General features: G+C 52.8%; 1 protein-coding gene across 4 annotated transcripts; it reads left to right on the top strand.

Moving 5' to 3' along the window:
- The first annotated feature begins 412 nt into the window (after nucleotides 1-412).
- On the top strand, nucleotides 413-20,293 carry PPP1R13L (protein phosphatase 1 regulatory subunit 13 like). Of its 4 annotated transcripts, none has more exons than XM_081335052.1 (13): nucleotides 413-540; nucleotides 10,754-10,866; nucleotides 13,198-13,328; nucleotides 13,797-14,349; nucleotides 15,311-15,409; nucleotides 15,807-15,901; nucleotides 16,028-16,439; nucleotides 17,075-17,583; nucleotides 17,896-18,033; nucleotides 18,651-18,784; nucleotides 18,925-19,091; nucleotides 19,326-19,525; nucleotides 19,713-20,293. In XM_081335052.1, exons 2-13 carry the CDS (start codon nucleotides 10,812-10,814, stop codon nucleotides 19,749-19,751), a joined length of 2,532 nt encoding a protein of 843 aa, XP_081191178.1. In that variant the 5' UTR covers nucleotides 413-540; nucleotides 10,754-10,811; the 3' UTR covers nucleotides 19,752-20,293. The 4 variants fall into 4 exon arrangements, with proteins under 4 accessions (XP_081191178.1, XP_081191180.1, XP_081191181.1 ...); XM_081335054.1 differs by lacking the exon at nucleotides 413-540 and adding an exon at nucleotides 901-1,506; XM_081335055.1 differs by lacking the exon at nucleotides 413-540 and adding an exon at nucleotides 1,778-3,194.
- Nucleotides 20,294-22,468: the final 2,175 nt, after the last annotated feature.

Below are 22,468 nucleotides of genomic sequence, written 5' to 3'. Positions count from 1 at the left end.
AGGCAGACGCAGCCCGGGGGGAGGGGCGAACTGGCTCCGCCACGCACTCTGCACCGGCTCAGAGGCCGCAGCTCCGCTCTGGGGCAGGGCGGGGGGCATTCCAACGCCCTGCGTCACGCGAGGAGTCGTAGCGCCGCGCCATTCCCGCTCCAGGTGCGGCGCCTGAGCCCGTCGCCGAGCCCGCCTCTGCGTCGTGCCCGGTCCGAGGCCGCGGCGCTCTGGCTCCCCCGAGGAGCGGCTGCGGCCCCCGGCTGATCGCCCAGGCGAAAGCCGGGCGGGGGCCTGCGGATCGGCTTCCAAGCGGCGGCGGGAGGCGCCGGGGCACCTGGCCGGGCGGGCGCTACTCCGGGAGGCGGCGCGGACTGCAGCTCCCAGGGTGCAGCGCGCCTACCTGGCGGGGGCGGGGCCTCTCCGGCGGGCGGAGGGCAGAAGCGCGGCGGCGGCGAGTCTAGCGGACCCCTCGCGCCCCTCGGGAGCAGCGGCGGCGGCGGCGGCGGCGGGTCCCGGCAAGCGCGGGCGGAGCTCACCTCCCCGCCGCAGGTGGGTGGCGGGCAGGCTGGCGGCGGGGGCGGCGGCGGCAGACGGGGGGGCTGGCGGGGGGCTGCGGGGCGCGAGAGGGCTTCACCGGGGCCGCCGCTGTCCGGCCGCGGAGGGCGGAGGGCGGGGGGTGGGCCGCGGCGGCTTGTCCGGGCTCCGGTGGAGAAAGCAGCGCCGCGCCCCTCCGGCGGCCCCGAGGCTCCAGCCCGGCTGGAGGGAGGCGGCGCGGCTCGGGGCTTGCGGCTCCTCTCCTTGGCCGCTTCGGCGCGGGACCCGCTTCCCGGCGCCGCGGCAAGAAGCTCCGGGCGGGGACCGGAGCGCCGCCGCCGCAGCATCTGGGCAGGCCCGGCCCTGAGACGCCCCCTCCCCTCGCGCGGCTGGGTCTTGGGGGGTGTCCTCGGCACGGGGGGGCGTGGCCTTGGCGCCTTTCCCGGGAAGCCGGGATGTCGGCACCGTGTGAAGGCGCCTTTCCCGGAGCCCGCTCCCCGCCCTCCAGACGGGCCCGAGGGCAGCGCCAGCCCCTCCCTGGCCGAGGGTTACGGGCCTCGCCCTCCCGCCCGGCGGGCGGGGGGGGTTCCTTCTCTTCCCCCGAAGGCTGCGCTTTGCAGCCGGACCCTGTGCGGAGAGCCAGGTCCCCCTCGCCGCCGATCGCCAGGCCGGCGGCCCCAGGAGTTGCCTGGTGTGGCGCTTGAAAGAATGAATGAACCTTTATTGCCAAAGTACAACATGTGTACATTGAAATTGGGTGAGCCTCCCTTCGTGCCCCCCCCCCCAACTCAGAAGAGACACCAAACACACCATCTTGTTACAGAGCTAATTCAACAACACACTGGCCTCGCAAGTCAATCATACATAAAGTTATTTCCCGTTCAAGAGCCTGACAGCCCATGGATAGAAGCTGTTCTTCAGCCTGTTGGTATGGCTGGCTGTACTCCTGTATCTCCTACCTGATAGTAGGAGAGTAAAGAGGTACCGACCTTGTCCCCCGCCCCTTCCAGGTGGGCTCCAGGCCCCACCCAGGTCCCTCCCCGTTTGCTTGGAAGAAGTCAGGTGGAGGGCCCTCCCCCTCCCCACGCTGAGAAAGCCTCCTGGGGGCTCCGTCCTACCCAGGGTCTGGCCTGGTGCAGCCCCCTCCAGCTGTGGCTCTGAGAGGGCACCAACTAAAAGGTCTTCCCTTCTTACTGATCCCCACTATTCAGATACCCTGCTCCTGTTCAGGGAGGTTCCAGCGCTCTCCTGGCCAGGGGCTGCTGTTGGATGGCCCCTCCACCCTTGGCTCAGACTTTCCAACTCTCTCAGAGCCTTTGGGGGGGTGGAAACCCCATCTTCTGTTAAAGGCGGGGGGGGGACCTTGAAAGAGGATGAATGAGCCAGCAAGTGAAGAATGCCGATCTGCTAAACCTGCCTTGCTTTATCGGGCGACCTTTTCAGGCTAAGCATGAACACGTCAGTCTCCAGCTATTCCAGGCTCTCTGTGTGGCATGCTCCCAGACACGTCTGTCTGTCTGTCCCTGGGTGGGAAGCCTTGGGGTGGAGCAGGTTCCTCCCATCAGGCTCATGGGCACAGAAGGTGCCCGGCTGTGAAGAGATGAGGCTGCTTCCTGCATTGGCCACTGGCTGAGACAAGTGGCATTCTGGGCACATTCTGGGCAAGCTACTAGCTGGCCTGTGGAGCAGTCAGACTGCCAGATCCTGTTGGGTGAAGTCCCTGACCAGGACCTGAGTGCCCTTGCTGATGCCATGTGCCAGTCCATTCCTGGTCTCCCAAAATCTCTCAGGACTCCCAACGGTCCTTTTTGCTCTTTCAGCTGGGACTGGAGATCAGGTATCTGTTCCCTGTAGCTCCTGGATATTCCTGGACTGCAGATCCCAGGATCCCTGAACATTGTTCCTGTGTGTTGGGGCTGCAACCTCTGGAAGGCTGCATGTGCCTCTTGCAGCAATCTTCTGTGCCAGCTGTTGAGCCAAAAAGCTGCCCAGATAGAATGAAGTGAAACCTATTAACCTTTTGGATAAAATCCTTCCCGTGTTGGGATTTGCTCTCTTCCCGTGCAATTACAATGTGGAGGAAATCAGCACCAAGTGCTGATGAGGCTATTAATGTATGGCTGTCTGCATCCTGTGACTTACAGAGCTGATTAATGCTGAGTAGCCAGCCAGGTAAAAGAGGACTCCATATTCTGCTTCAAATCATAAGCAGCAGCGCCAGCCCTGATGAAGCAGGACTCTTTACGCCTTTATAATAAATAAGGTCTCCATCTGAGACTTGAGGGCTAACTTTGGAAATCAAGCCAAAGATCCATTTAACATTTTAAAAACGGATTTAAGTGTAACAACTCTGTAGGACTGGTCACAAATGCCAGGCGCGTTGAACTGACGCTTTTGTGTTGTTTCTTGGTCCAGAAGAAAACAAAAAGATATTAATGTGTAAAGTCAATAATGGATTAGGAAGAAATGTGGTTGGGTAACTTAATAGGTGGCTTTCTTGTTCCCTGCAAAATATGACAAATCAGAAATTGCTATTGCAAGGTTACACAATGCTTCCCACTCAGAATAAACTGGTTTGGAGATCTCAGCTGCTCTTCTGTTGTTTCAAGTTGTTGCCTTCCAGATGAGCTGCTGTTTCTTTTCCTCACAACTGGAGCCTGTTTGGACTGGTATGGATATTACTTTAACTCAGCCCCAGCCGCTGTAAGATGGTGGACTTTTAACTCCCAGAATTCCCCAGGCAGCTTAGCTGAATTCCTCCCATCTTAAAAGGACGGAGGTTGAGAAACTCCGGTCTAACCAGTTGTGCCGGGCCCGGTTGGGAAAAACTGGGATGGGCCCTGCAACCATCCCATTCAGATGCACATGCAGAGACAACATGGAGAAAAAAGTCAATTTTTTCTTGCTGGGTTTGAGAAATCAGGATTAAAGTCATTTTAGCTTTTTCCAGGCTGATTCATTTTGGCCGAAGCAATTTGACCCCAGGTTTTTCTGAATCGGAAGGGGCTTTTTAATCTGCCCACGAGAGGGAGGGGAGGGGGCAGCCCCAGGCCTCTCCTGGGAAGAAGGCTCCCAAAGCAGAGGACGGATGGACGGACAAGGAGGCAAATTCTCAAAAGCAACTAACAGGCTTTGGGATGAGAAGGTGGCTGTGGGTGCTTGCCAGAGACTCTGTGTGTGTGTGTATATGTGTGTGCTTGTGTGCAGAACAGGTAGTCTTTGACTTACAACACTTTATTGACCGAAGTTACAACTGCACTGAAAAAAGTGCCTTATTACCATTTTTCACATCCATTTATGGTCATGTGATCAAAATTCAAACATTTGACAGCTGGTTCATATTTATGACGGCCGCAGCGTCCAATGATCGATCCCTTTTTGAGACCTGACAAGCAAAGTCAGTGGGGAAGCCATCAGAAAAAAAGAGGTGTTGCTGTATATATTAAAGAGACAATAGACTCGCTTATGCATAATAAAGCCTCCCAATTTTTGGGTATTCCAGCAGTTTATGATGTTGTTTTATATGTGTCTCTTGCAAACAAATTATATCTATCTTTCTGTAATTTCCTAAAAAAAATATTTCTTTTTGATGGGGAGTTTAGTCCATTTACATTCACTGAAAAAAATCCATTTTCTTTCTCCATTTCCATTATTTATGTTTAGGTCTAGTCGATCTCGTAATCCTCTGTTCTCTGGCAGTTCCTTCACCCTCTTGTTCAAATTTCTTTCTGTTCTCCTGTTCGTGTAGTTACTTCTTGGATTGTCTCTTCCATTTGTTTTTGTTCTTTACTCTCCTCTTGTCATTGTTGCATTCCTTCATCTAGAACTGCTCGATTTCTTGCTTTGAAATCTTCTGCCTTCCAGATTTAATCTAGTGGATACCTTGTATTATTCCAGTTGATGAAAATGCCTTCAGGCATTAACTATCTAAAATTTATGCCTTTTGCAATCAGCTTTGTAGTTAAAAAGTGGTAATGTCTTTGAGTATCTCTTACTCTCTTAAGGGTCTGTTTTAAGACCACAATTTCTTTATTTTTGTATTGTAATGGTCCATCTCTCACTTTTCTCAATACGTCATCTCTTGTTGTTTTCTTTATGAATCTTACATGTACTTCTCTACCTAGTTTGTAGCTTGAATTCATTCGAAATATTTCATCGATCTCTATTTGCATCTCTGCTCTGTCTGCTTTCAAAGCTTCTGCCAGAAGCTCAATGATCACAAGTGCTATGTTTTCTTGTCTGTCTTCAGGGATATTTTGAAATCTCATATAGTGTTCCTCCTTCTCCATTTCCAAAATCTTGACTGCTCCCTCTAAATTTTGATTTGCTTGTTCTAATTTTTCATTTTCTTGTAATAATATTTCCATTTTTTATCAATATCATCTGATTTATTTTCCATTTTCTGAATTCTTTGTTCATTTTTGACAATCGTTTGATGCTGAGCTTCGAATTGTACCTTTATATCCAAGATTTCTTCGCTTAATTTCTCAAAATTATTTTCTGTCTCTTCATGGTTTCTTTGCATTTTCTCTTGAATCAGTTTTAGTGTAGCCTCCTTTTCATTTTGGGCAGTGCTTATTTTCTCACGCTGCAACATTGTTTCAATAGATCCCTGGGTTGTTGGACTAGATGTTCCAGCAGAAGAAGTCTTCTTCATAAGTTTGGTAATGTTTGATGTACTCATTTTTCAGCCAACAATCTTAGAGTAAGATCCAAAATGTAAGAAGGAGCCAGTCACTTTAGGCCAAATCTACGTCCTCCAGTCAAGTCTCAGATGTAAAGCGTTCACTGTCTCCAGATAGTTCCTGTTTAATTGTAGCCAAAGTCAACAAATATGGTTATGAGAAATCTTTTCATTGTAGACTCATGCCAAGGCACTTTGTTTACAGCAGGTGTTGTTCTAGGTCAAATATTTCCAAAGATTTGTCCGATTTTAGAAAATTTTCACAAAGTTTTTCTTTTAAAGTCCTTTATAGGTTATTTACCCTTGAGATTGTTGTTGTTAGTTGCGAAGTCGTGTCCGACCCATCGCAACCCCATGGACAATGTTCCTCCAGGAGGTCCTTTTGGTACTGTCCATGGGGTTTTCATGGCAAAGATACTGGAGTGGGTTGCCATTTCCTTCTCCAGTGGATCACGTTTTGTCAGAACTCTCTGCTGTGACCTGTCCATCTTGGGTGGCCCTGCACGGCATAGCTCATAGCTTCATTGAATTACGCAAGCCCCTTTGCCACGACAAGGCAGTAATCCATGAAGGGGACCCATGAGATTATATCTGGAAATTTTTCACCTCTGTAGGTTAAATAGTCAGTCCTTCTTTGAATCAATCTGAATTCAATTTTTAAAGGTTTTTCTTGTATTCTTTAAATATCCTCCCCTTTTGTAATTGCTCGCCACTTTTGCATCCGATCCTTCTGGGGTCTTTACTCTTTAGCTCTTCCCCATCAGGGGCTCAACATCTTATAATCCAAAAGGAAAAGGATGAGCCAGTGTTTTTACCTTTTTCTCTTGGACTATAAGACGTTGAGCCCCTGATGGCAAAGAGCTAAAGAGTAAAGAGCCCAGAAGAATTAAGATCTAAAAGCGGCGAGCAACTACAAAAGGGGAAAATATTTAAAGAATATATACAAATTGAACTTAGATTGATTCAAAGATGGACTGACTATTTAACCTACAGAGGTGAAAATTTTCCAGATATAACCTCAAGGGTAAATAACCTACAAAGGACTTTAAAAGAAAAACTTTGTGAAAACTTTGTGAAAGTTTTCTAAAATCAGACATTGATACATGAGCGTATGAGGACATCTAGTGGCAAAAGAAGAATCTACAGAATTATTAAACACTAAAAAAATCTGGAAATATTTGACCTTGAACAACACCTGCTTTAAACAAAAGTGCCTTGGCGTGAGACTACAAGGGAAAAGAGTTCTCATAACTATATTTGTTGACATTGGCTATAACTAAACAGGAACTATTTGGAGACAGTGAATGTTTTACATCTGAGACTTGGCTGGAGGAGGCGGATTTGGCCTAAAGCGGCTGGCTCCTTTTTAAATTTTGGATCTTACTCTAAGATTGTTGGCTGAAAAATGAGTACATCAAACATTACTAGACTTATGAAGAAGACCTCTTCTGCACCCTCTGTTGGACAATCTAGTCCAACAACCCAGGGATCTATTGAAACAATGTTGCAGCATGAGAAAATGAGCACTGCCCCAAATGAAATGGAGGCTACACTAAAACTGATTCAAGAGAAAATGCAAAGAAACCATGAAGAGACAGAAAATAATTTTGAGAAATTAAGCGAAGAAATCTTGGATATAAAGGTACAATTCGAAGCTCAGCATCAAACGATTGTCAAAAATGAACAAAGAATTCAGAAAATGGAAAATAAATCAGGTGATATTGATAAAAAATGGAAATATTATTACAAGAAAATGAAAAATTAGAACAAGCAAATCAAAATTTAGAGGGAGCAGTCAAGATTTTGGAAATGGAGAAGGAGGAACACTATTTGAGATTTCAAAATATCCCTGAAGACAGACAAGAAAACATAGCAGTTGTGATCATTGAGCTTCTGGCAGAAGCTTTGAAAGCAGACAGAGCAGAGATGCAAATAGAGATCGATGAAATATTTCGAATGAATTCAAGCTACGCAAGGAAAAACAAACTAGGTAGAGAAGTACATGTAAGATTCATAAAGAAAACAACAAGAGATGAAGTATTGAGAAAAGTGAGAGATGGACCATTACAATACAAAAATAAAGAAATTGTGGTCTTAAAACAGACCCTTAAGAGAGTAAGAGATACTCAAAGACATTACCACTTTTTAACTACAAAGCTGATTGCAAAAGGCATAAATTTTAGATGGTTAATGCCTGAAGGCATTTTCATCAACTGGAATAATACAAGGTATTGACTGGAGTCAATCTGGAAAGTGGAAGACTTCGAAGCAAGAAATCAAGCAATTCTAGATGGAGTGCGAGAGTAAGGGATAGAAACAAACGGAAGAGACAATCCAAGAAGTAACTGCACGAACAGGTGAACAGAAAGAGAAATTTGAACAAGAGGGTGAAGGATCTGCCAGAGAACAGAGGATTACGAGATCGACTAGACCTAAACATAAATAATGGAAATGGAAAAAGAAAATGGATTTTTTCCCAGTGAATGTAAATGGACTAAATTCCCCATCAAAAAGAAATAAAATTTGTGGGAAATTACAGAAATTAAATATAGGTATAATTTGTTTGCAAGAGACATATAAAAAAACAACATCATAAACTGCTGGAATACCCAAAAATTGGGAGGCTTAACTATGCATAAGCGCATCAGAAAAAAAGAGGTGTTGCTGTATATATTAAAGAGACAATAGACTCTAAAATGGTCTACTCGGATGAAGAAGGAGGAATTGTGATGGTAGAAATATATTTACACCAAAACCAAACATTGTTAGTAGCAATCTACGCACTAAACAATAACCAAGAAGAATTTTACCAAAGCCTACATAGAAAAATAATAGAAATGGAGTACCAAAACATTTGTTTAGTAGGAGAGTTCAGTGCGATAGTAGATGGGACAATTGAGTATAAAAGCAGTAAAACAGGGAAAACAAGAAGAAAAAGACTACCTAGGACATTTTTTGCTATGACAGATGAAATTGGAATACAAGATGTTTGGAGGAAAATTAATCCAGAAAAACTACAATATACTTTTTATTCAAATTAGTCAAAAATCCTGGTCAAGAATTGATATGATTTGGGTGACGTCTGAATTGAGGATGAATATACAGGAAATTGAGACTGAAAGAGGCCCATGGGCAGACCATAACCCTGTCAAAGTGACATGGAGAGGAATACAAAAAAGACCAAGATGGACTTTAAATCAATCTATACTAAAAGAAAGAGAATTTATAGATTTAGCAAAAAAAGAAATGGAGTTCTTCTTCAGAGAAAACAAAAAAGAAGACACAACATTACAAAATGTATGGGATACAGTTAAAGCATATTTTAGAGGCATAGCTGTAACATACACGGCAAAGAAAAATAAAGAAGACAGCAATATAAGGTAAAGGTTCCCCCGCACAGGCGTGCTAGTCGTTTCCGACTCTAGTGGCCGGTGCTCATCTCCGTTTCAAAGCCGAAGAGCCAGCGCTTGTCCGAGGACGTCTCCGTGGTCATGTGGCCGGCATGACTAGACGCCAAAGATGCACGGAACGCTGTTACCTTCCCACCGGAGTGGTCCCTGTTTTTCTACTTGCATTTTTTACGTGCTTTCGAACTGCTAGGTTGGCAGAAGCTGGGACAAGTAACAGGCGCTCACCCTGCTACGTGGCACTCGGGATTCGACCCGCCAAGCTGCCGATGAAAATTTGGAAAGCTAGAATCAACTACAAAAAAATCTGCAGAAAAAGATTTTGAAAATGTAAATAAACCAGGAAGTTGGTTAGCTTATAAACTTAAAAAACAGAAAGAGATGAAGTCCACAAGTCTTAAAGTTGCCAAGGTTGGATGCCCCTGCTTTAGAAACTGCTCACTTTGTCTTCAGTTCTTGAGAGTAATAAATGGAAAAGTATCCTTTGGCCTGTAGCTGAATATGGCACCTTAAAGTGATCTGTAGGCAATAGCAGTAGCCCTAAAATACCACTTCACAGTGCTTTACAGCCCTCTCTGAGTGGTTTATGGCCCCCAACCATCTGCGTCCTCCTTTCACGAACCTCAGAAGGACAGAAGGGTGAGTCGACTTTGAGCTGGTGAGAATGGAACTGCAGAACCGCAGTCAGCTGGCAAGCAGCAGGGGTAGTCTGAAGGACTGCACTCTGACCACTGCGCCACCACGGCTAAGCTTTGGGGTTCCCTCTTTCAGCAGCAGCCCCCCTTCAAAGTGAGAGAGCATGAGCAGAAAGCTTCTGCCTTCCCACTTGGTAATCCCAGGCTTGGGATCTTGAAAAAAAGGTCCACCGCTCACTGGGATGACTGTTCCAGGGCTGCCAAGGGGCTTTGGGGAGCTGCAGCTGGGCGGGATGGAGGGCACACGGGGGGGGGGCTCCACTTGGCCCCACCTGCCACTCAGCCTGGTGCGCTGCATCCCCGCTGGGGATCCTGGGCCCTTAGTGCACTTTTGGCAACGGTTGGCACCTGCCCCGCAGGGCTGGGTTGGCAGAACGACAGGATGTCGCACCCTATGCCTTCTGAGGGCGGATTGCAACCTGCATGCAAATCAGAGTAAATATTTTTAGTCTTTGCTCTTGTTTCCAAGGGGATAATTGGCAGCTTGACCAGTAGGTGACCTGGCCTTGAATGGACTTACCTGGTCATCTCGCCCGTGAAATCGGCCGGTTGCAAGAATTCCATGGGATGAAGTCACCGGGGAGTCGAGCTTGAAGCCCGGTGACTTACGATCCATCCGCGTTATTTCCTTAGCAACAATATGGGGCTTGTTTGCTTTCCTGTGTTTGGTTTCGCTTCCCAGCCTTGCCTGGAGACTTGGGGTCCTGTGTGGTCTCCCACCCGATGCCTAAACAATTTTTTCAACTCGGGCAACTCAAAGCTGCTCAAAGCTTCTAGGGGTGCCTTAAAATGTTGTATTGGCAGCCCGGCCCTGTGTATTTGCAGTTAGAAGGAAGCGGCTTCCATCTTCCAGACATTTCCTGAAAAGCGGCTCTCTCTGTGAAGTTTTAAAAGGGTCTTCGTGGTGGGGGTGAGGAGACCCACACCCCTTCTGAGCCCCAGAGGTGGGGGTGGGTGCAGTTCTGCTTCACTGTTTCCCTGAGTTGGAAAGAAACTCGAGCTGAGAAAGAAAGACGTGTGAAGCTTCCTTAAGAGTTGGAGGAGTCGGACTCCCTTGCAACAGAGATTTCGCCTTGGAGATGCGGAGATAGTTAGGGGGAAGGAAAACACCTTTTCTCGGAACGGGACCTCCTTGGCGGCTCAAGGCTGGGAGAAGGCAGGGCTGTGGTGAGGAGAAATAGCTCCCCCGTGGGAAATCTCCAGCTGTGGGTCAAGCAGGCCTGGAGGGCAGCGGGTGGCAATAGGGGCTCAGCCCTCCCTGGGCAAAGCTGCACCGGTGCCAACTTGTTAGCAGGAGACGGGGAAGGCTGCTTCCTCGGCAGCTGCAGAGCTGCTCTGGGCAAGGGCATGGGTGCCAGGAGTAGGGGCGGAGGTGCCAGCCTGGGGCAGGGGGGCAAAGGGACATGCTGGATGCCATTTACGGGGATGCTTCCTCTTCCCAGGTCACTGAGACCCTCAGAGCTCTGCCAGCTGCCGGAGTGGAAGGCCAGGTGACTCGCCATGGCCAGCCAAGACCTTGCCAGCACTCAGGAGCTCCTGGACCTCACCTTCCAATGTAAGTTGGGGGGGTGTCTGCAGTGGAGGCAAGAGGGGAACAGGCGTGGCTGAGAGAGAGCCTGGGAAGGGGCAGAGACCACGCCTGGCAGCTCTGCTCGGACCCCTCTCCCCCTTGTTCTTCCAGAATGGACCAGGAGAAGAAAGCCAAGTTTGATCTCCATTTAGGAGACATCTCCGAGCCCAATTTTGACAGCAGCAGGTTTCCTAAACATTCCCTAATCGGTGTTCCTCAACCTTGGCGACTTTAAGATGGATGTGTCAAAGCAAGAACATCTTCAACTCCCAGAATTCCCCAGCCAGCTATCTTAAAGTTGGAAAGCATCTATACGCTATAGCTGGCTGGGGAATTCTGGGAGTTGAAGTCCACCCATCTTAAAGTCACCAAGGTTGAGGAACACTGATCTCTATATCCTGGAGAAGTCTGTCAGGCCCCCCCTTACCCCCCAGACGATGGGGCTGGTCACTGCAAAAGACTGTGGCTTTGCTTCTTTCCAGGCCCCTGTGGCTATGTTGGTGGCCCCTTTGTGCCTGAGATGGCCGCTTGAACTGGGACCCTGAATCCAAATTTCTTTGCATTCTCTCTGATGGGGCTGCAAAACGATAGCCAAGCACAACTTGTAGGAGGAAGGGAAGAAACAGCTCGGCCTGCCTTTGCTGTTCCATGTAAGGGGCCGCTCAGCCCTCCTCTGTAGCGGAATGAGCTTTGAAAATACTGACTGGCAGGTCAAATAGGGGCCTCCCGTGGGCCAGAGGGAGAGTTGCATCTCAAGCCGGCTCACTTCTGCAAAGCAGATGCTGCCAACTGCTTGTCTGGGGAGATTCTCCGTCCTCCGGGTCACGCTTGTCCCAAAGGCAGCAGAACTTCCTAGAGTTCTGACTTGGAAGAAACTTCTTGGATGGGGAGCAAAACCAGTTGCCTTTTGGAAAAGCACTTTGGGGGTTTTCCAACTGCCTCTGGCTGGCCTGGAGCATTGAAATCCTCAGCCGAAGCCCTGCCGACGTGCGCCAGGCCTCGTGGGGTGCCAGGAGCAGCATCTCGGCCTTGGGACCCCGTCCTGGAATTCCTGCTTAAGGAGAAGAGAGTGCCTCAGAGGGCAAGTTTGTGCCCTGGCTCAGATCGTGGCTTAGTCACAGCAGACAGAACTGGGAGGAGAGCATCTCTGCCAAGGCTGGCTGTAGTCGGTAAACCTCCTTTTGAAAGAAAAGTTTTTCCAGCTTGAACTCCAGTTTGCAGCTGTGGGCAGAAATGTGAACAAAAAGCAGCTTGTGTGTGTGCACGGGGCCTGTGTTGTGTATATGCAGAGATGGTTATAATTGTTGGCTAAACGGCCCTTGGTTGCTCTGAGCGTCTCTGGGGCTGATGTCTCATCCGCAAAGGGTCCTCCTGCCCCCTTCCAGAGGGGCCTCGATCCATTGCTTTGCAGGGATCCCCATTGTTTGGCTGTGGCTGCTGGGGATGAGGGGGACTGTAGTCCAGCTTCTTGGTAGGAAACCCTTATCCAAAGTTGCGTAGGTTCCTATAGATGGTTTCTGTCTGTTCTGCAGGTTTATCAGAGCAAAATAGGGGTAGAAGCCCGAGTTGGCAGAGAGCAGGCACCCCTGAATTCAGCACTCGGGGGCTAGGAAGTAACCAACTGGCTCATGTCCCAATCGTCACGTAATTTAAATGCAAATATAGTACAAATATAAGCAGATATCCAGGATATTTACACCTGGTTAGATTGCTTCCGTAAAGTGCAAATATTGTTAGGGAGCCAGTGAAGCTTCCTCAGATGAACCTCCGAAGGGTCCAGCTTTGCATCAGACCACCGGTTGGCCACTCTCTGTCCTGCTGCAGTGGCCAAGGAGATGCTCCCTTCTTGAGGTCTGCTTTCAAAAGAGGCAAAGCAAGGTGAAGAGTTCCCACCCAACCCCGTCACCTGCCATCTCATTTCCTTGGCTCCTGCCACTCTGATAGCTGGGGAATTCTGGGAGTTGAAGTCCACACGTCTAGAAGTGGCCAAGGTTGGACAGCCCTGAGCTAGAGGGATCCTTTCTGGGGCCAGTTTTGGCTGTGACGCACGGCCATCCGCACCACCAGGAGCTGGAGAAAGCAGAGGCTGTTCGCCTTAAATTCGAGAAGTAGAAAAGGACCCCCTCGCTGGAGCACCTGGCCAAGCCAGGGCCTTTGGTTAACCTCCTGCCCCCCACCTCTTGCCTTGGACTTTGATTCCTATCATCTTACACTGGCCAAGGGTAATGGGTGTTGAGGTCCACCACGCTCAGAGGTTGTTCCTAAGGTCTTGGGAGGGGAGCCCTGTCCCTCTTCATCTGCTGTTCTTCCCCACAGCCCTGGCCTGCAAGCACATGGACCTCAAGCAGCTGGAGCTGGACACGGCTGCGGCCAAAGTGGACGAGCTCTCCAAGCAACTGGAGTCGCTCTGGACGGACCATCCTGGGCCACCCACTGTGCCATCCCTGGTGAGGCGGGGAAGGAGACGCCAAGGCCGTCCTCTGGGCAAGGGGGCTCCGTTAAGCGGCTCCAGGCTAACTTGGTGCCCCTCGGAGGTCCTGGGAGGCGAACGGGGTATTATTCTTGGGAATCTGCAGCTCTGCCACGGACTCTCCCCGGGCACCTACATCTGGTGCCAAGCAGGGCTTTTTTTTTGGGGGGGGGGTAGGGGGTGGAAGTGTGGCCAGGATGCTGCTGCTCCTGGATCTGCTCCAAAGGTTCTGGGGCAGAGAAGTCGGAAATGAAGCCCCAGGGTGTCCTGATCCCTCCTTCCATCCTTTGAATCAACAGGAAGACAGTGATTCAGGTTTGGATCCCCACTACCACCAGGGCGATGGTAGCGAACCTTGCAAAGCGCCCCCTTCAGGCAGAGGCTGCCTTCACCCTGCTTGGAAGGAAGGAAAGATGGCTGATTCTTTCCCCATTTTGCTTGGCAGGTGGTGGACAGGTACAGTTCCAGCTCCTCCCCAGACCTGTTGAAGATGGAGGCCCGGGCTGCCTCCCCCCTGCACCGGCTGCCTCTGCGGAAGAGCCCCACCTGGGACCTTGCTGAGCCAAGTGGCCCCCCCAGCTTGTCCCCCTACAGCTCCTCACCCAGCCAGCTCCTGGCCCCCCAGCCCACCCTGGGACGCCCCTCCTCCCCACGGCCTTCCTTCTTCCTGCAGCCGGAGGTGGAGTGGAGCCCCACAGCACCCTCCAGGCCCAAGGTCATGGCTATCCCTTGTGAGGGCCCATCTGGCCACGGGGCCCACGGCGGGTCCCCCCACTCCCTCCGACCTGCCGGCCTTCCTGAGCACCAGTTTGACTACCGGCCATTTCCTGCCACCGGTGGGTGGGGGGCCCGGGCTGGCTCTCCACGGCTGCCTGGGGAAGGCTCCATCTCCCAAACCTTCTTCCCAGAGCGAGGACCCTCTCCACGCCCCCCTCTGCCACCCCCCTACGAGAGTCACAGCCTGTATCCTTCGGCGCCAGGCTCTTTCTGGGCACAAGGTAAGTGCATGCCGGAGCCGTTCGGTCCTTTGGGATTGTTTTGCTGTCATGCAGCTGTGCGGCACCTTGGTTGCAACCTGGTTCAGTCTCTCCCAAGTGCGTAAGAGGGTAATTATGGATTACATTCAGGGCGCGGAGAATGGGGTGTGTCAAATGAAGGGGCTGGAATGTGCTCTGCCAAGGAAGCCGAGCTCCCAATATCAAGTTTTCAGCTCTTATGAGAGCTGCTGAAACGTGTTTGGGCTCGATGGATGCTGAAAACCACCTTGGCTCAGCCAGATTTCTGCTCTGTGTGTGTGTGTGTGTGTGTGTGTGTGTAGCCAGTGTTCCTTTTATGTTCCATTCCCTTCTTTGTGCTGTTGAAACATGAGCAGAATAACAAAAGGAAACTAGGCGCACGATGAGAAGAAATCCAAACAACGTGAAAATCTGCAGAATTTCCGTTGTAGCATTCAGGGTTTTAATAACAAATATGTCTCCCTTAGCACCGTTTTAACTGCCCCCCTCCCACACTCCTATTTCTGTTTTTAATTTGGGTGATTTGAAAGATAAACGCCTTGGCTTTTAAATAGCAGTAGCAGAATTTAATTCGAGAGCTGGTGCAAAATGGGCCTTCCCACCTGGGGATCTCTAGTTGGACTGGGCACGCCCCCCTTCTAAGCCACGTGGACCTCTTGGCAGCAGGTGCTGGGAGTTGTAGTCCTGCATCACCTGGAGGGCTGGAGGGTGCTGGAGCTGCCCTAGAAGCAAAGGAGATGAGCAGAGCTGGCAGAGAACATGAGGCCACTTTCTTCTCCAAGAAGCTGTCCAGGCACTCCCCAAAATCTCAGCTCTGCCGGGGTCTGGCCAAGAGTGTCTCCCGAAGGCTGGAGTGGCTTTTCCCAGAGTTGCTCCCCTCGTCTGAGACAGAGGCAGCTGGAGAAGCAGTTCTGACACCATCCTGGCTGTTTCTTTTCCGCAGACGACCTGGTGATCCGCAGGAGACTGCCGAAAAGCTGGAATGAATCGGATCTGGACGTGGCATATGAGAAAAAGGCGCCTCACCCTGTTGGTTACGAGCGTGAGTTTGCCCCGGGGGGGGAGGAGAGCTCCCTGAAACAGACCTGGCACTCATTGGGGGGAGATGCCAGGTCTTTCCAATGAGGTCCATCAGAGGCCGCTCTGCCCACTTCTGCACTGGCATATTTTCCCAGAGGATCCTGGAGCAAAACCTGGCTCCCTCTGGTGGATCCCAGTCCAAGGGGGTTGGTGCCTGGTGGGCCAGAGGGATCCCGCTGGCAGCTGAGGGCTGTGACCTTCTACTCAGCGAGGGTCCATCAGAGGCCCAATCCCTCTTGCTGAGGACAGGAGCGGCCTGGCCGATCTGCCAGGAAAACAGCTGGGAACAGGAGAGTCCCCGGCAGAGGGAGGGGCCAGAGGCGGGGGACTCGGTCACACTGACGACGTTCTTCCCCCAGGAGTGGATGTGCACGCAAGCCTTCGCCAGAACGCGGCAGGGCTGCCACCGGCTCCCTGGAAGGAGTCCAGCCTAGATGGCGGCTGGCCGGGCAAGGTCAGTGTTCCTGCCGGGGTCCCTGTGGCTGCCAAAGCCTTTGCAGCTGCAGAGACAGAAGCCGGCGGAGGAGGAGGAGGGACAGCGGGTGGCAGCTGACCGTCTCCCTTGGCTTCCTTCCCGCAGGAGGAGCATTATGGGATGCACAGCGCCACCTTGCCCAGGAACTACAAGGTCTCGGCCCTGGCTGGCGAGAGGCGCCCGGACAGCTCCTTGCGCCGCTCCCTGGTGGCCAACCAAGCGGGCACCCTGCCCCGCAACTGGCAGCCCACCTCCCGCATCCCCATCCCCCCGCCTGCCCTGCAGGGGGGCAGCCTCCCCAGGCGCCACAGGCCGCTGCCCCTCTCCATGATCTTCCGGCTGCAGAACGCCTTCTGGGAGTCGGGCGCGGCAGGTGGCAAACTCGGGCTGCCCCCGGGGCCGGTGGGGTCGCCACTGGGGTCGCCACTGGCCCTGCGCTCCTTGCAGAAGCTGCTGCTGCAACCGCCGCCGGCCCCCCCGCAGCCCCCCCTCCGGACGATGGGGCCCAGCAGCGAAAGTGAGTGGGCTGGAGGGAGGGGCAGCGGGGAGGGCCCCCCTTGGTGGATGCAAGCCAGCCGGTGACCCCCTAGGGGGGGTCCCAAAGGTTGGGGCGAAGGGCTTGCATGGCCCTGTTTCTTTATCCTGGGCCCCGGGGAGCCGGACTTCAGTCTCTTCGGCCAAAGTGCTACCTCTGAATATGTGGACACAGGCAGTCCCCCACTTACAACCGTTCATTTAGCGACCGTTCAAAGTTACAACAGCACTGAAAGAAGTGACTTACGACCATTATTCACACTTCTGACCATTGCAGCATCCCCAGGATCACGTGATCAGAATTAATGCTTGGCAACTGGCTCGTATTTATGACGGTTGCAGTGCCCCAGGGTCACGTGATCCCCTTTTGCGACCTCCTGACAAGCCAAATCAAGGGGGTGGGGAAGCCGGATTCACTTCACAATACTAAGTTAACAGCTGCTAGTGATTCACTTAACCACTGTGGCAAGAAAGGTTGTAAAATGAGGCAAAATTCACTTCACAAGTATCTTGTTTAGCAACATGACATCATAAGGCAAGGACCCCCTGTACAATAATGCTTTTGCTGGGGGGGGGCTTGCAGAGTTCCCTTCCCATGCTCGGCTTTGCCCCCTTCAGGCAGTGGCAGTCCCAGGGCCCCCGCGGGGCCAGCCGAGCGCATCGTGCCCATCGTCCTGACGCCCAGCGACGCGGAGGCCGAGCTGGAGAATCTCCTCCCAGGCAGCGAGCCGGCCGAGATGGACGACCTGGCCCGGCCCCTCAGCCCCACCCGGCTGCAGCCGGTCCTCCCGCCCGAGGCCCAGAAAGTGCCCGAGTTTGAGGAAGTGGCCCGGGTGCTGGCGGAGATGCCTCGGCCCCTGAAGCGGCGGGGGTCCATGGAGCAGAACCCCAGCCCTGCCCTGCTGCCCCCCCACAAGAAGCAGTACCAGCAGATAATCAGCCGCCTGTTCCACCACCCGCCCCGCAAGGAGGAGACTGCGCCCATGGGTGACCCTCCGCTCCCGGGGGACCTCTCGCCTGTCCCTGAGGCTGTGGAGCAGAAGGGGTCCCCGGCTACCCCCAGCCCTGCGATGACCCCTCCACCGGCTCCAGAGAGTCCGGCCACTCACTCTCCAGTGCCCAGCCCGGTAAGTAGAGAGTTTGGTAGCCATTTGCCCAGTTCCCTGAGGATTGGAGGCCTTCCTCCCAGCCAGCCAGCAGTGACCAGCTGGCAACCACAGCAGGGCACCCTTTGCAATCCTGAAGGCTGTTGCTCCTTGCTTGGGACTCCAGTGCTAGATGGAGAGGAGGCCGAAGGCTCCACCTTCTGCTCATGAGGCCCCCAGAACATCTGGCCAGATGGGGGGGGGCTCGGCCTGACCTGTTGGGCTGTTCTGGTGCAGGCTTTGGAAAATGCTTGTGGCCGGTTAACCTTCATCGCCCCTTCCGCTGCTCTGCAGGAGAAGCGTTCGGTGCTGCGCAAGGTCTCTTCTCCCCGGAAACGGACGACCAAGAAAGCGCGGCTCAACCCCTTGGTGCTGCTGCTGGATGCGGCCCTGACCGGAGAGCTGGATGTGGTCAAGGAGGCAGTGAAGGAGGTGAGCTGGCGGCTGGCAGCCTCGCAGGGGCACCTTCCCTTGAGCGAACATGCGCTGCGGTGGTTCTTATGGCACGTGGTTCCTGGTCCTCTCTAAACAAACAGCAGCTGTACAAGGCAGGTTAGGCCGAGAAACTGTGACTGCTGTGGTGAGAGGGGCCAGAGCAGGGAGCTGGAGCAACAGGGCAACCCTAGAAGTGAATCTCCACAGCTGGGCTGCCCTCTGGGTCCTCGGTGCTCTCTGAGCTTGGCGGTTTCCTCGTACATGTTTCATTACCAAACTAGGCAAAATCATCAGTGCTAGACGGAAGCCAGGTTTGCAGAGTGGAGGAGAAGGAAAGGGGAGGGGAGGGGAGACTGGGGAATCCCTGGTGCTCTCTGAGCTTGGCGGTTTCCTTGCAGACATTTCATTAGCATCAGTCACATCCTCACTGCCAGCAACCCACCAACCTGAAGGAGCACCAAGAATTTTGCAACAAAAGGGGGGAGGGCTAAGTAAACTTGGAGGGGGGGCAAGGTAGAACTTGACTGGGTTTCTGGGTGAATCTGTCCCATGAGCTCGTGAGGCCATTCCGCAATTCGGGATGCTGAGCCTCGGACGGCCTTTTCCTGCCACAGCTGAACGACCCGAGCCAGCCGAACGACGAGGGCATCACCGCCCTGCACAACGCCATCTGTGGGGCCAACTACAGCATCGTGGACTTCCTGATCAATATTGGGGCCAACGTCAATTCTCCAGACAGCCACGGCTGGTGAGTCCCAGGGAAGAGACGGCAAGCAGGATGGCGGCCTCTGCGGTGCTCCTGGTTGGTGGGGAGGGAAGCGCCCTGTGCGCTTGTGGCCTGAACTCGATGCGTCCCTTCCCTGAGCCAGCCGCCTCCTTGCCTTCCAGGACACCCCTGCACTGTGCAGCTTCTTGCAACGACACGGCCATCTGCATCGCTCTGGTGAAGCATGGGGCTGCCATCTTCGCCTCCACGTTCAGCGACGGGAGCCTGGCCATTGAGAAGTGTGACCCATACCGCGAGGGCTACAACGAGTGCTTCAGCTACCTGGCAGGTGGGGGAAAGAAGGTCGGCTGACTGGGAAGCCCTGCCAAGCAGGCAGGAGAGTCCTGGAAGGCCTTCGGTTCTGCTCAGGGACAGGCACGCCGAGCACGACCCACTTAGCAGCTTTCCCTTGATTCTCAGGTGGCGCCGACTGGCGGCACCGACGTTTCTGGGGCAGTAAAGGCCAGGGGCGGCTGTTTCTTCATTGTTTGCCATGGGGGTGTGTGTTTCTCTCTTGCTGCAGATATGGAGCAGAATATGGGGCTGATGAATAATGGGGTGGTCTATGCCCTGTGGGACTACAGTGCCGAATTCAGCGATGAGCTTTCCTTCCGCGAGGGCGAGCCGGTCACCGTGCTGGCCCGGGATGGCCCAGAGGAGCTGGACTGGTGGTGGGCCTCTCTCTACGGCCAGGAGGGCTACGTGCCCAAGAATTACTTTGGGGTGAGTCTCCTCTTCCGAGGGCCGGAAGGTTTGCCTGGAGGGGCCCAGGCCAGGGCAGCCCAGGAGGACCCGAGGGCCGATCAGCCGGGGCTGTCCTGCTTTCCAGCCATGCGGGGCTGCTGGCTTTGTCTTGCTAGCTGCTCGGGCATGGCCTTCCCTGTTCCTTACGGCTCCCTTCCTTCCGCAGCTGTTCCCCAGGGTGAGGCCGCATCAGCGGAAGACGTAAAGCTCCACTGAGGCTGTCGGAGTGGAGAGCAAGAGCCCGGCGGTGGGACTGGCCTCTGCACACGTGGAGGGGCCTGGCACAGGGGAGGGGGCTCCTTCCCTGATTCTGCTGGGCACCCTCCGCTTTCAGAAGAGCACAAATGAAGGGAAGGGGGTGACATTTGACCCTGCCATACATCCCCCTCCCCCAATCGCCTGGCTGTTTTCTTCTCTGTGTGAAACCCACCCACCCCCACCCAACCTGGAGGATAGCTTTGGGTTGGTGTCTCCCACGGCATCTCATGCAGCAACACGGCTTTTCCCCATAGAAAGGCTGACCAGGGGAATTGGCCCAATGCCTCTGGGGCTCAGCTACACTAGGGGGGCTCGGCTTCCAGTTCTCTGCCCCAGTTTTGCTGACTTTCCTCTGGAGCCACCAGCACAGTTTGCCTTTGCCTTCCCTGACTTCATCCTTGGGGGAACAGCAGTGCTTCCACCCCAACCCACCCCCCGAGTTGGTGCGTCTTTTTTTTTACTCTCACCAACACAGTGAAGGAAGAAGAAAGATGGGGCACCCCTGGCTCTTGTTGCATCTTCTTTCTGGGAATCTGGAGAAAGAGTGAGCTGTCTCTGTGCAAGGACAGAGTGCAAAAGGGGGGAGGGGTGGCCAATGGCACCCAGGAGCTGAACTAAAAGTCACGGGCTCTCTAGGCTCGATGGAGGAGAACATTTGCTCTAAATGTGCTGTTTCTCACCACACCCAAGACACACAGGGGTGACGAGCACCTTGTCCTTTTGCTACGGGTTAAGTGATCCTGGCTTCTCACCTCTCCGCACAACTCCCCAGTGACACCAAGGCTGGGATCTGCTCCCCTTGGCATCTTGATTCAAGGTTAGGACAGCTTTGCCCAGGACAGCTAATGCCGCAGCAGCCAGCTTCTCTTTTGCGGAAACGGAAAGGCCTCCCCTTTGTAGAAGCCTGACCCCCCCCCTTTTAAAATCATGTCTAAAGTTGAACCCCACCAGGGACCCGGTTCCCTGAGGCTGCAGCTGACGTTTCACCAGGGGAGAAGCAAATGCTCTCGGCTGCTTAACCTGAGTAAATCAAAGCATCCCACTCCTACCCCCGAGGCAGGAACAGGGGGAGCTGCCCCCTGCCAGTGGGGGGACCCTGAGTCTGTCTGCCCTGCTGAGGGCCAACAGAGGCCATGCAGCTGGGCAGCAACGGCCTCTTCACAGCTGCTGATGTTGCAGTCATGCTCGTGCATCCTCTACAACTGGAATGAGATAGGGGGTGGGGAGGGAGGATGCTGCCCCCTGCCCAGTGCCTTCTTTTTGCCCACCTGGGCAGAAGCTGCAACTTGCGTGCCAAAGCTTGGTTTCTGTGCCTGCCTGCCAAGCCAGCGTGGGGCCTCCGTGAGAGCTTTGCCTGACCAAGGGGCCCCGTCCTTTCATGCTGCACCTTAATGTGGGACGGGATGCCAAGACTTGTCCCAATGCTTCTGGGGTGCCTTTGGTTGGCGCTGGGAAGGGTGATTTTGTGCCTTTAAGGGGGTGGGGCCTTTCAGGAATAGCTCCATGCAGGTTGGGGGTCCGTAGCCTGCAGGTCCTGCCTCTGAAAGGCTGCTTCAGTTGGGGCTTGGCCAGACCCAGATCCAGGGAGGGAAGAGGCGTCGCTGGGGGTCCAGGTGATCCCTTCCTGGGATTGTTGGCAGCCCTGCTGGAAAATGTAGCATTACATAATAAAATGGTCTAACTGGACAAAAGTGGTGGATATGTTCAATGCAAGGAAGGGGTAGGAACACCTCTGGCTGTGGGATGGAATGCCGTCCTCCCACCAATTGGATGATCTGGGTAAAGATTTCAGAGGTAGCCTTCCTTGGACACAAAGGGGTCCAACAAGGAAGTCCTGGAGCGCGTAGCACCAGACATGCCACTAGAAGGCAAAACCAGGAAACTTCATCTCACTTTGACCATTCACTCAGAAAGCATTTATGTTGGGAAGAGTCAGTGGTAAAAGGAAACCAGGCCACAAAGAACACGGTAACTGGACACCATCAAAATTGACACCAGCCAGAGCACAGAAGAACTCGAGCAGTGCAAGATCAGAAGATGTGGAGAGACCTGGACCACAGAATCGCCAAGATTTGGTCTCGACTGATAGGATAACACTGTCATCGTATTTGAGCTGGCAGCGTCTGCCTTGGTTGATTCAGCAAGTTATGTCTGATGGGGAAGGCTGTCCAAGCTGAACAATCAAATGAATCATTACTTGCTGCCCGAAGCCACTGGGCTGACACTCGGTCTTCCTTTGCTCCCCACTGATTGTTGTAAGAATAAGGGGCTGCTAGTTCTTATCCTGGTTGCTTGCTTCTGTTGCATATCATCTGCCATTCACAGGACATTTTCTGCCTGTGTTCACACAAAACTAGTTACTGAGTAAAGCACCTTGGAGAAGTTGACACACGGCTCTCAGCCACAAAACAAAATCTCACTTTGGATTAGTGCATGTGAATCCAGCACAAGAGGTTACCCAAAACATACAACTCTACCTCTGGTAGGGTAAACCTTCCTTGTGATTTGAAAAAGCCAGACTGACGTACAAATTCAATTATGAATTGTGTGACTTTGATTCAAAGAGAAGCAACCTTGAACTAAGGAGAAACTTCCTGACAGAACAGCTAACCAGTGCAACAACTTGCCTCCAGAAGTGGTGAATGCTCCAACACTGGAAGTTTT

This window comes from Vipera berus (genome assembly GCF_964194415.1).
Source record: "Vipera berus genome assembly, chromosome: 9".
Classification (NCBI taxonomy): domain Eukaryota; kingdom Metazoa; phylum Chordata; class Lepidosauria; order Squamata; family Viperidae; genus Vipera; species Vipera berus.
This window is presented reverse-complemented; position numbering and strand designations above follow the sequence as displayed.